This window comes from Pseudochaenichthys georgianus, chromosome 1 (assembly GCF_902827115.2).
Source record: "Pseudochaenichthys georgianus chromosome 1, fPseGeo1.2, whole genome shotgun sequence".
Lineage (NCBI taxonomy): Eukaryota > Metazoa > Chordata > Actinopteri > Perciformes > Channichthyidae > Pseudochaenichthys > Pseudochaenichthys georgianus.
The window spans coordinates 20,351,658-20,364,757 of record NC_047503.1 but is presented as its reverse complement, the minus strand read 5'-3'; the positions used below and the strand labels follow the sequence as shown (position 1 = coordinate 20,364,757).

Genomic DNA, 13,100 nt, shown 5'->3' with positions numbered 1-13,100 from the left:
GAAGTACAGGCTATACGCCACTTTCGGATCCCAGGGGGAGCAGTTGGCAGCGAAGCAGCCCAGATAAAACTCTTTCTTCATTGTTTGTTGTGTATTCAGTCAAGCGGGTGTGTGCACCGGTGTCTGAATGCTCACTCACTGCTAGCTATGTAGCTCACTGTGAGGCTACTTAGCTTGCATTGTTATGGATCTAAAGGTAGCAAAAGCTAACTTTCATAGCAAAACTTTACTTCTCACTTAACACAATAAAGAAACAGACCGTATAGTACAGCACAAACAACACAAATGATCAATCCTTACATATATTTTCACTTGTAATAATTGAAATGCTGGTTCTTCTGGAGGTGTTGTTGTTGTTGCCTGAACTGTACAATCGCTGGAGGACTGGGCTGTCACTCAAAACTGAGTAGCCAATGGGAACGCACCCCTGAAAGTCCCGCCCACCTGGGAAGTTTGTGTCAGAAAGTGAAGGAGCGCAAATGAGAGTGCTGCAGCGAGAGCAAAAGTCTGATCATTGAGAAAGAAGAAACAAGAACTGCAAACAAAAAGATATGTTAAAACAAAGAAAAATACTTATAGTTTACATGATTACACAAATGATTTGTTTACAATTTATACTTTTATTTTTGAAATTTATTTTATTTTGCTTGACTCAGTTTTTTCCCCTTTAAACTCATAGTTTTGCTTTATTCTCAGAAAGTGTTGCTTTATCTTTATGATACAAAACTAATCCCATAGGTTGCCGCGCACAGAGAAAAGTGTCATGTATTTTACGTCATGTTATCGGCTCTCCCGATCGGCATTTATAGAGAGCACCGATCAATCGGCAACTGTGAATATCGGCCGATATCGATCGGAGCATCCCTAATTATTATTAGTATACTGACAGGTATCAGATCTTGCTGTGTAAAATAATCTTCCTATTAGGTGTCGCTTCTGATGTCTGTGTGGTCTACAGTGAATTAAGCGAATTTGTAAAGCCACAGTTGATCAGAATCAAAGGTTCCCATACGATTCCAAATTTGAGGCAACCGTCTAAGGTTGATCGTTTTTGTAGCTTTAAAGTGTTTATTCATTTAACAATTGCCCATCGGCTGAAATGGCATGTAAGGTTTTCTAAATGACTTTATTTTCTTACTTAACTCCTTCAACTCCTTTTTAAATATATGCATAAATGAACGCTTTTACTTTGAAAGATAATCCGGCTGGTCCACAATGCGGAAATCCTCCCACATCCGGGTGGTGCAGCGCTTTAATAGCTCCGGTCCCAGGCAGCCACCGCCTAACTCTCATCCTGCTCTCCACTAGACTACTACGCTACTTTCACTTGTTTAGTTTTTACCTCTTTGTGGTCAAAATGCCTTTAAAGTTCGAGCTGTGTCCCGGTAGAATGATCGGAGGAAGTAACCCTTGCTTCATCATTGCTGAGATTGGACAAAACCACCAGGGAGACATTGAGATCGCCAAGAAAATGATAAAAATGGCAAAGGTATGACTATTGAAATGTGTCACTAAATTCTGAACATGCATACTTTATTCAGGTGTTATTATCGTAAACAGCCAGGAAACACGCATCTGAACCAACAGCACTTAGGATGCTAAGCTTTTGGTCGTCCTGGTCTGAATTTTTACTTTGAATTGAATATTTACTTAGTCAGTAGGCCTACGTGTATTAAGATTGTAAAACTTGTATTAGTTCATATGAAATGTAGCAATTGATGGACTAGTGTACAAGTATCTCCAAAAGGGTGTTTGTAGAAAGACAATGTGTAATGTTGAAATGACAGGTTTGTCAATGGGGTTTGGCTTGACTTTTGATTGGTAGTCACTTTAAGGAGTCATGGTAGAAGCCGTCAATTATTCATTATTTCCTTAAAATAACTACGTATTTTTCAGCGACTAGCAGGCAGGGGAGGCAGAGCCTCACCTGTCATACTCCAATGTAACGGAAAAAAAACTAAAGAAAAACTAAATAGTAATAATAATAAAATGTCTCCAGTGATCTGTGTTGTAAATGTGATTTATGTATGATTCCAATCGCTTTTTATAGTCAAAATCAGCAAATTTGCCGAGCTCCGCTACAACTACGGGTAGCGATGAGAAGTGAGGCAAGGACGAGCTCTGCCTCTCGTAAGCCCACAGTAACTGGCTGGAGCGTGGGCACTAATTTAACGCGGGCACTTATTTTGTGAGCGGTGAGGCACAGATGAGATCTGCCTCACTTCAGAATGCGTCACCCCACAGAAACTGTCTGGAAAGCGGGCCCTAAGCGCTCACTGTAGGTCACCAATGTAATGTTTGTAGATTCCTTTATTACATTTATCCTCGCCATCCATAGTCTCTAAATAACTTATTTCACGTACAGTGGCAGCCGGCCCATAGGGGCGCTACTGGCGCCGCCCCATAGGGGCGCTACTGGCGCCGCCCCACCTCTTCCCACATGACATTTTTTTTTTACATTTTTTTATTTAGGTAAATAGGTATTATATAATTGGTATCAGTAAAATGTATAATCTACAATAAAATATCATTTAAAATTGTGTTACGATGTCTAAAGTTACTGATAAGTCACATGTTTCCTGCCTGGCCTTGCCCGTGTATCATACCCTCTCTCGTCGTCTGGGCGCTAAGAGAGGAGCCCTCAACAAGTGCAGCAGCAGCCACTAGCAGCTGACTGTTGCTATCTGTAAACTATGCCGCCAAAACATAATTTCAGCCAATCAGCATAGTCAAATCTGATGGTCACAGGGCGCCTACATCAGCGCCCGGTGCCGTCTGTGAGTTGTTTGGACTCGTGTCCAAGGAGACAAAACAGGAAGCTGTCATTCACTCTGGAAGCTATCATTAGCAGCTAATGAAAACTCAGTTTTTGACATAAAAATGGAATTATGGATTATCAATACTTTTTTCAAAATGACAGACACATTGGATTAACCTATGGATTAACCTTCAACCGCGTTTTTCTCATTTTTGATCAGAATAACAGCAAAAGGTGAGCATATCTCCGTGTTTTGCTACCTAAAGCTACGTTGTGTGATGTCTGTATTTGCTTCCCCTGTCGCGAGTTCTGATCACTCAGTGATGATACTTATAGTTCTAGAATCTGTGGAATCTCAGCTTGTTGGCTAAGCTTGTTTGTGCATATCCGATAAGTATATCGATTGATTTATACCTAGAGTGTGTTAGAATTTTTTCGCTCAGGGCTCATTTAGACGCTTCTTGTGACACTTGTGTTTTGTTTCGGTAAACATGGTTCATATCATCAGTTAGCTGAGTTTCTTCCTTAAATGAGCAGGACACATGAATAGTTTATTACATTTTAAGAAGCCCTGAGACACAGTTTCGTGAGAAAAAAAACAGGGGGGAAAAGACCCTTAACAGGTTAAATGGGAATTAAATCATTTTAAGTCATTTCGAGTGTTCCCAAAGCCCCGGTGTTCTGCAGTTTATGTGGGCCGTACTGTTGCACAGTTTATGCTGTAGAAACTATAGATAAGGAGGACTTTTACAAAAAAGTAATAGAGATTGTTGTCCAGAAGGATAGCATGGACTTCATCTTCAAGTCAAGGTAAGACCACAATTGTAATGAAAATGGGATCTTACTAAGAAAGAACAATCCAATATTTAGATTTCGGGTATCCTTTTGTTGAACGGTCAGTTTAAAATGAATCGAAGCATCAGACTAAAAAAGCTTTTGAAAATAACCGAATATTTCGATTAAGGTCAAAATATAATATTTGTAAATCTGACTCTGAAAGAGTCAGTGCCTCACCAGCCATGAACCTCACCTCACTGGTATTTTTACACCACTGACAGAGGAAATGGAGACACGGTTGTGAGTTATTGTGTTGAGTTCATAAGCTTTTCTTTATTTCTTGAGAATTTTTTTATTAAGAAACGGTTCCTTTTCAACTCTAGGAAAGCTATTTGTTCATTATTAATATATTGGGATTTGTATTCAACTTTGATGTCAATTGGAATACTATGCTTTATTTTAGAAAGACACATTGCCGTCATTTTTGCATGTTTATCTCGTTGTTACACCAGCAATTGATTAAATAATGAATTACAAGTGTATTAATTGAACACGATTGTATCAACCTTTACAGGACTGTGGTGCTGATTGTGCCAAATTCCAGAAGAGTGAATTGGAGCACAAATTCAACAAGCGAGCCTTGGAGCGCCTTTACACTTCCAAAAACTCCTGGGGAAGAACTTATGGTGATCACAAGCGCCACCTGGAGTTCAGCCACGAGCAGTACAGGGAGCTGCAGAAGTATGCAGAGGAGGTGGGGATCTTTTTCACCGCCTCAGGGATGGACGAGGTAAGAAAGACAGTTTTGATGAAGTCTTTAAGACATTTTAATCAGATTTAAGTTTAATAATGACTTTTATTTTCTGTCTTTAGATGGCAGTGGAATTCCTCGATGAGATCAATGTGCCTTTCTTTAAAGTAGGCTCTGGAGACACCAACAACTTCCCCTATCTGAAGACGACTGCCGAGAAAGGTGAGACTGGACCTTTATATCTGGGGAAATGAATACATGTGAGATGTATTTAATGGTGAATACAATTTTACTATTACATGTAAGCCAGATCTAAAAAGATTAGATAAACTGAACATTTCTGCACATGCCTATCTTTGTAGAAATTAGTTAAAACTGGGATTAAAGTGAAACAAGCTTGAGTTCTGAACTACAGGGATTCCTGAAGGCATTTAGCCTTCTGCCCATGTTAGCTAAGATTTTTACCAAGCTTATGTTGTCTGTGTCAGGACGGCCCATGATAGTGTCCAGTGGGATGCAGAGCATGGAGACGATGCGTCGGGTCTACCAAACAGTGAAGGAGCACAACCCTAACTTTGCCATCCTGCAGTGCACCAGCGCCTACCCTCTGGAGGCTGAAGATGTCAACCTCAGAGTTCTAGCGGTGAGAAGAATTGATTTTACTATTAATAGTATTACTTTTATGAAACGGTTGGCACAAAACAACACATTATTAAATATATTTAAATCAGATTATATTACTGCGTTAAAGGTCCCATGTCATGGCCATTTCTACTGATCATAATTCCATTGTTGAGGTCTACTAAAATAGATTTATACTGTGCAATTTTCCTAACTCACATTGGTTTCTCATACAGCATCTCTGTATAGTATGTGTATTCACTCTCTGTCCTAAACGGCTGGTTGGAGCTCCTGCCCCCCCCCTCCCTGTGAGCCCAGTGTGCTCCAATTGGTCAGCTCGGCCACTCTGTTCTGATAAGTCAACCACCAGAGAGGCTCCGCCCATGTTTAAAACAGTGCTTTTTTTCGTCTATGAGCGGAACATCAGTCTTACAATGACGTCGGTACAGCCATATATGTTATACGCTAACTAACCAAACTGTACCTACAACTGTTGTTATTTAGGTGCACTTGTGGAAACTGCGCTATGATGCCTACCGAAGTGGAAAACGTCTGTTGCAAAGAAATTAGAAAGGTAGCCTAGCTGACTGTTACAACATTATGTAGACAGCTAGCTGAAAACACCAACAGTAGCACACAACATTATATGCCAAGATATACACCATACATACCCCACACCCTGCAGAACCTCCATAACATGTACAGATTCGATTATAGACCTTTTGAGGCGTAGAACGGAAGAAGAGCAAGTTATTTTTACCTGTAATAAACTACTACTGTGTTTGATGAAAAATCAAATCATGGTTTGCTATATATGAATGATATGTTATAGGAGCAAATAATATATATTATATATTATATTATTATTATATTATAGTATTTCCATCAAACTTTATTTGTCTAAATATACATATATACACTGTATATCATCCATTCCTCCCTAATAGAGTGGCAAAGTCCCTCCCCTTCCGGTGGACCTCCATGGGACCTTATTTCGTAAAAATTATGTATTGAAGTCAATGGAGAGAGAGAAAGATTATCTTTCGATCCTGTTTGAATTGTGCCATGAATTACACAGATGATGTTTGTCAATTGAAAAGATAATTTTGCAAGTCAAAAAAAAAAAAAGTGAAGTAACACATTTGTTTGTGTGAAATGCTCAATGAACTACATCTCTGGTCTCGCACAACAACACACGTCACCAAGATGGCCGTCACTACTGTCTTTTCAACAAAACGATTGACTACCCTCATTATCACCACAATGAAACGCGTCCAGAAGAATGTCATGCAAAGCTGCCTGCCTGCCTGCCTTCGATTCTCTCTGAACTGCCTGGTCTTTTTAATGTTTAATGTCAACCATTTGTGCAGATAGCATGAAGTAGAAAAGATTGGCGATCGCCGATGCTAGCGTTAGCATGTCTCCCCCGGGCTTAAATTGTGTATTATAGAATGATCACACCGGTGACAGGACTCTTCATGATTACTACTCTTACTATTTAACATTTTGGGTTACTTAATGTTACTTCATATTAAGGCTAATAAAAATGACAAGGCTGTAATGCTAACTAACGTGCTAGCTACTAGCTAGGTAGCTAACTTGATCCAGCCACTCCTTGTCCTTTCATCAGACGGGAAGCGAAAGAACGTGCAAGACCCATTGCTGGTATGATAACAACCTGGTACTAAGCACACAGGCATCTTGTTAAAGTTATCTTATCTTAGCCAGCGCCATATAGATAGATTCTGTCTATATGGCGCTGATCTTAGCTATCTCTTAGTGGAGGAAAACAATTGTGACGTCACTTACACGACTCTGGGATTTGTAGTCTTTCTAGTTGCATATTTTCATAGTCTTATATTTCAACAGTTTTACGACAAACTGTGACTTTTTGACATGGAAATAATTGTGTAAGATTGACAAACATCATAAGTGTAATTCATGGCACAATTCAAACGGGATCGAAAGATACGTTTTCTCTCTCCATTGACTTCAATACATTATTTTTCCGAAATAAGTTCCCATGGACGGGAAGTAGATTGGCGTGACTTCGCCACTCTATAGCCATTTTCAGCATCTTGTCTATCGCAGCTTTGTAAGCTGCTGCCGGTGTCAGTACCATATGTGTTCGCCCTACCATATGTGTTCGGCGTCCGTCGCTTACCAATGACGTCACGCATTGTGATTGGCTGTACGGTAATCGCACGCTGATTGGTGAAACTAGGGAAGCTGACTAGGGTATACCGGTGGATAACGGGTCACAACCGTAAGCGACCTGTTATCATTCAGGAAACGACAGCGAAGCATCTGGGGTGTTTTCTGGCATCTATTCTGAGAATGAACACAACATTCTCTTTACATCCGCGTTGCATGTCACATCTCCACATAACTGCTCACGTCACTGTCACTAGTATTTATGTATACATACTAGGGCTATATTCGTTTGTTGGAGTACTATTCTGGGTTTCAATTTCGTTATTCGTTTTATCCCCCTTTTTTTTCAAATTGAATTTATTGAAAACTCCAATATCAACGTAAGAGCTTGTGCCTCTTCGGGGGGTGCTAACACTTAACCATAAACGTTATTGTTTACTTTCTCCGTCTTTATATGTAGATATTACTTTTCTCCGTTAATCTCCGTCACGTTGTTTCCAAAGCATCAACAACTTCCTGTCAACTGCGCTAACTCTCCTTCAAAATAAAAGCATGTCCATAAATAGGAAGCCAAGCCAAATTACACTTAAGATATATACAACTGCAACGAAAGTAACAAACACAATGCGATATCCTTTTCAATTTCAAAGAACACAAATTGGGTTACATTAACAAATGACTATAAAACGACAATACTGTAGAATAACAAAATGAATGCTGTGAATACACCGAAATACGCGTGTTGAAGCGGTTCGCTACTGATTACTACTGACCGTACGGTAAATCACCCGGAGTATACTGTCTGAGTATTTCGTATGTGAATGCAGACATTCTCCTGCTATGAGATACATGTAAGGCCATCTGCTGACATTGGAGTTGATATATGGAAACGCTAGCAACTTAGTTAGCCCAGTTCGCACTGTGTCAATGGCTTAGCAGCCCGAAAAACGTTTACCCATTTAAACAGTCGTGGTAGATACCTTGTTTGTTTTAAACGTCATAAATACACATACAACAATGGATACTTACAGGTTGTGTACCCAAATCTCCCGCTGTTCCAAACAAAGTAGGAACAGCATCATCCTTCAGTGTCCTACGCTGTGCATAATCATATCCGGCATGAATCGCTGCAATGTTTGCGAAGCTTTGGTCCGTGAAATGCCGTGCACACAGTACAATACCGGCTCGAACATCTGAAGGAACAGTGTTAACAAGAAATGTCAACTACTGACTTTGTCGTGTTTCTGCCCTCGGAAAGGCATACATTGAAGATTTCCCCTCACAAGACAGGAAACGGACCCTCTTTGGCATGACTGGATACAGTTTTTAACTGAACCTGAGCTTCCAACAGTATATATGTTCGGCTGGCAGAGGGTGCGGCCATAGCTCTGGGCGTGGCTACTGGGTATCCCTACGTCACGATACCCAGGAAGAAAACATTGTAAAATGAGAAATCTCCAACGAGGCGTTAGATGAGATGTGTCTAAAGATAGAACAACAATATTCTGTTTTATCGTTAATGTCCTATAACATAATCTTCCTGTGCCAGAATAATGCACTTGAATGCATCAAAACTTTTTGATTGGCCGGCGTGACCCCATGTGTCGGGGCGTGGCTGGTGGGCAGTGGGCACTAGTTCGCTGACGTTGTCCGTGTCAACAGGAGTGACAGTCCGCACACACACAAGACCGCAATTATGGCAGAAGCAAAAAATCCCAAAATATATAATTTTTAGTCCGAGTGGGAGGATGATTATTTTTGTATATATTCCAATTCAAAGTCCATCTGTCTCATCTGCAATGCGAGCGTGGCTTTATCGAAGAAGGGTAATTTAGGAGCAGCATTTCAAAACAGTGCACAAACGCTACGAGACGGAATTCCCTCCTAATTCTGCCCTACGCTCCCAAAAGGTGAGGTGACCTGAAAGGACCGCTAAATGCACAGCAGTCCATTTTCACCAGGCCCAACAACATTACATTACATTGCATTTAGCTGACGCTTTTATCCAAAGCGACTTACAATAAGTACATTCGACCAGGAAGACACAACCTTGAAGAAAACAGAATCATATAAGAGCATCAGGTTTCAAAGAGCCAATCGTTTCAAGTGCTACTCAACTGGCTTTAGATAAGCCAGTCCTTTATTAGTATATAAGTGCTCTGTTAGCAGTTCTTTGTTAGTCATTCTATCGCTCGAAGTGGAGTCGAAAGAGATGAGTTTTCAGTCTGCGCCGGAAGGTGTGTAAGCTTTCTGCGGTCCTGATTTCAATGGGGAGCTCATTCCACAACAAGAGCAAGGCTGCTACCATAGCATCTTATCGTGTCAGTCACGTTCTTGCGAAACACATGAAGTCTTTCAAAGACGGCGAAGTTGTGAAAGAAGCATTCCTGGAGGCTGCCGGTGCACTTTTTGGGGATAGTAAAAATAACAGTAGCATTTCAACAGGTTTTTGATATAATAAAAACTCAAGTTAGATACCGTTATTAATCAGCCGTAAGTTTTAGTTTGTTTGAACTTATTCATTATAATTATTGTACAAAATGGTATAAGAATACAAACATTAAGATCTGTTCTGTTTAAATTGATTATAGTCTATTATCAATTCAGGTTAAGAAACCAGTGTTGCTTGCATCCTATTTTAAAGGCATTTCTTTTTATACTCTACTAAAATGCAACAAAAAAAGGGTTTGATTCTATTAATTTTGTCTTTTTTATTGCACTTTGGCAGCAGATTCCTGTAGCTTCAGATCTGAGTTGTCTTATAAGTAAGCCTAATTTATACTTTTGTAGCAACACTGTTTTTATATAATGGCAAAGAAAGGGTTCAGAGTCTTTTCTTTTTTTCCTGTGTCATATGTGGCGGCACTGTTCAATGTTTCTTGAAAACATTACCCACCGTAGGATGTGACGTGTGAATAAACTCCAACTCTGTATCAACAACACTGTTGTGAAACTTCAGTTAAATATTTGTATGTGTGTAGATTAGAAAGAGGTAAGATAAAGGATCTGCAGTATTTTATGAAGTATTCATCGTACAAAGGTCAGTTTGTAGAAGTGTGTATGTACCTGGCAGTAGGCTGTCAGTAATGGCTACGCCTCTCTATTTGGACTGGTAGATCTCGGCAGACTGGCAACTTTAAAAGTAGTTCTCGGTTCAAAAAAGGTTGGGCACCCCTGCCCTACAGGGTGTACTTTGAGGGTTTTTGACTCTGCAGACCGTTTACATGCATAAAAACCTTCATAACACACAAGGGGACGGGTAATAACCGGAAAAGCATGACATGGGACCTTTAAGAACTACTTTAAAAATGATTTATTTTCTCATCTCTCTCATATCTATATATATATATATATATATATATATATATATATATATATATATATATATATATATATATATATATATATATATATATTGATTATTGATCTTGAGTTGATGGTAAGCAGATGTTTTTACTTTTCTTGTCACTGTCATGCTATTTGTACAACATTGTTTCCAGTCTTAATGCTAAGCTAAGCTAACAATTTTTGTTAACCAAAATCAAAGATCAAAGATTTATGAGTGACATTTGTATCATTCACCACAGGAATACCAGAAGGAATTTCCAGATATTCCCATTGGGTATTCTGGCCACGAGTCTGGGATCAGTATTACACTTGCGGCCGTAGCTATGGGGGCAAAGGTCGTCGAGCGACATGTTACTTTGGATAAGACGTGGAAAGGAAGTGACCACGAAGCCTCGCTGGTGCCCAGTGAGCTGACCGAGTTGGTGTGCTCCATCCGACTGGTGGAGAGGGCCATGGGGACCGGCATCAAGACTATGTTACCCTGTGAGAAGCCGTGCCACGACAAGGTGAGTAATCGTCAAGAAAAGCACGCAAAATACACATTAAGGTGTCTATTTGCAACCATAGATTTCACTTAAATTAGCCAAAAGCTAGCATGAGATAAGGACATAATTGTATATTTAACATAGCATTTCATAAAAGTGATACAACATCTTTTGTCCTTTGAAGTATTTTCGGATTTATGGAGTAATAAAAAGACATATCCCAAATGTCCTCCGTTAAAAAAAAAAACATCTTATATGTTGACAAAATGAAACGGGCTATTTTCACCTGGCTATATTACATTTTTAGATTTGTGCTCTGGAAATGTATGCAAATTGTTAAATTCTTGAAAAGATAATTCCTCATTTGCATATTTAAAAAGAACATATCAGAAAACTTAATTTGGTAAAAAAGCATTTGTTTGTAAAACGACTGAGGTGTCTCCCTGTAGAAAAACATTGGAGATGTTACTTTTCATATTTTTCATATTTTTCCTTCAACCTTGGCCATGATAACAATAAGAGTGTTGTTCCTTGTCTTCCAGCTTGGTAAGTCTGTGGTGGCGAAGGTAAAGATCTCCAGGGGAACTGTCCTGACTCTGGACATGTTGACGGTGAAAGTGGCCGAGCCTATGGGCGTCGCTGCCGAGGACATCTTCCAGCTGGTCGGTAAGACCGTGAAGGAGGACATGGAGGAGGACGACAGCGTCTTGCCAGAGGTGGTGGAGGGTTACTGCAAGAAGAGGAAGTGCTGAGGATGGAAGATTTTGAAGTGGGTTGAAAGTGGCAATATAATCAATTTTATCTGGGGCTAATTCAAAAAGAGCTTGTGCAATGGTCAATTAGCTTATTGCTGCTGAGGTTCCTGACATGAAAGTGATGGACGATCAGTAACTACCTACAGTTTTAAAGCTTTTACATTTGTTAAAAGCTGCCTTTATATAATATACTATCTTTCTGGCTGAACAGGCTGTTATTTTACAAATGTTGCACTATAGTTTTAGCCCTCACTGAAGACATCAAATTAAGATTGAACACATGAAGCTCCCCATTTCACAACAGTATGAACAAAGACCCAGTTTGCCAAACATTAGGTGTATTTTTCTCGCAACAACTCAGTCATTTTAATTGTGTGATGTCAAGCAAAGTTTGTATTTGTACTCCTTCTTTAAGACTACTGGAGCCAGACACTAAACAAAACCAAAAGAAGAAATATGTACACATACGGGACACGGCTGAATTTCTTCTCTCAATATGAACCTTCTTTTGCTTCTTCAGTCTTTATGCTGACACCAACAACGCCTCTAATCACAGTTGCAAGATGTAGGATATTTACGCTTTACTTGACAACATCTGAGATCTATGATGTGCAGAAAATAAATAAATGTTGCCAGAACTTCCACCTTTTCCACTTTGGTTGTCTTTCAAATGTTGCTTTGATGCTCAGATCAGCTCTGTGCGTTCCACATTCATGCTGTACTCTCTTTGACATGATAGGTTTGTTTTATAGATGTGAAGTAATTATCTGGAAATTGGCATAGCCTGCTATAATTTGTGTATTGCGCAAAGTGTTTTAAAATCTAGACTGCAGATGGAAATTAGCCTCTATGGCTAATCTGGCACATTTTAAATGATGGACTCCGGTGCTCATGTTGATTAATGTGCATTGTCCCTCGTTAAATAAATAAATACAAATGTATTTGCATTTAATAGATCAGAGGATCTGTTAAAAGAGCTGTACACACAAAATGATGTCCTGAGATACATCGGCATTCAAAATATTCTCAAGATAATAATGTAAGCAAATAATAATTGCAAGAAGCAATATTTTTTTTATTAAGGGTGCACAACAACATCTGGTTCTAGTCTTGCAGTGTTCTCTCAGAGTATCTGACAAATTAAGGTCTGTTCCTATTTGTTAAATCACCCCTGATAAGAAATGTAATTGCAGTAACATCATTGTGGTCAACAACACTGAAATGGTCACAATTAACTATAAGCCATATTTGAACCTTTCAAAGTCTATAAAACTATAAGTTCTGTTTCAGCAGAGGCACCCCAATAAAATAATAGAGTCCTGTAATCTGATGTTCTGGATGTTGTTAGAAATTTGTAGGGACAACTGGTCCGCTTTCCAAATCTCTGCGCGTCCCTAACAAGCTGGTTATCATACAGGAAGGAATCCAGAACATACAAGTATCCGTTAAAA

At 39.4% G+C, this 13,100-nt stretch overlaps 1 protein-coding gene and 1 long non-coding RNA gene across 2 annotated transcripts in view; one reads left to right on the top strand and one right to left on the bottom strand.

Annotated features, from left to right (window-relative positions):
- The window catches only part of LOC139434510 (uncharacterized), a 385,392-nt gene that overhangs the window by 75,228 nt on the left and 297,064 nt on the right, over positions 1 to 13,100 (bottom strand). The window lies entirely within an intron of this gene.
- nansa (N-acetylneuraminic acid synthase a) lies at positions 1,245 to 12,291 on the top strand. Its single transcript, XM_034075202.1, has 6 exons — positions 1,245 to 1,489; positions 4,110 to 4,325; positions 4,409 to 4,508; positions 4,775 to 4,929; positions 10,649 to 10,915; positions 11,437 to 12,291. The coding sequence occupies exons 1-6, from the start codon at positions 1,358 to 1,360 to the stop codon at positions 11,644 to 11,646; spliced, it is 1,080 nt and encodes a 359-aa protein (XP_033931093.1). The 5' UTR covers positions 1,245 to 1,357; the 3' UTR covers positions 11,647 to 12,291.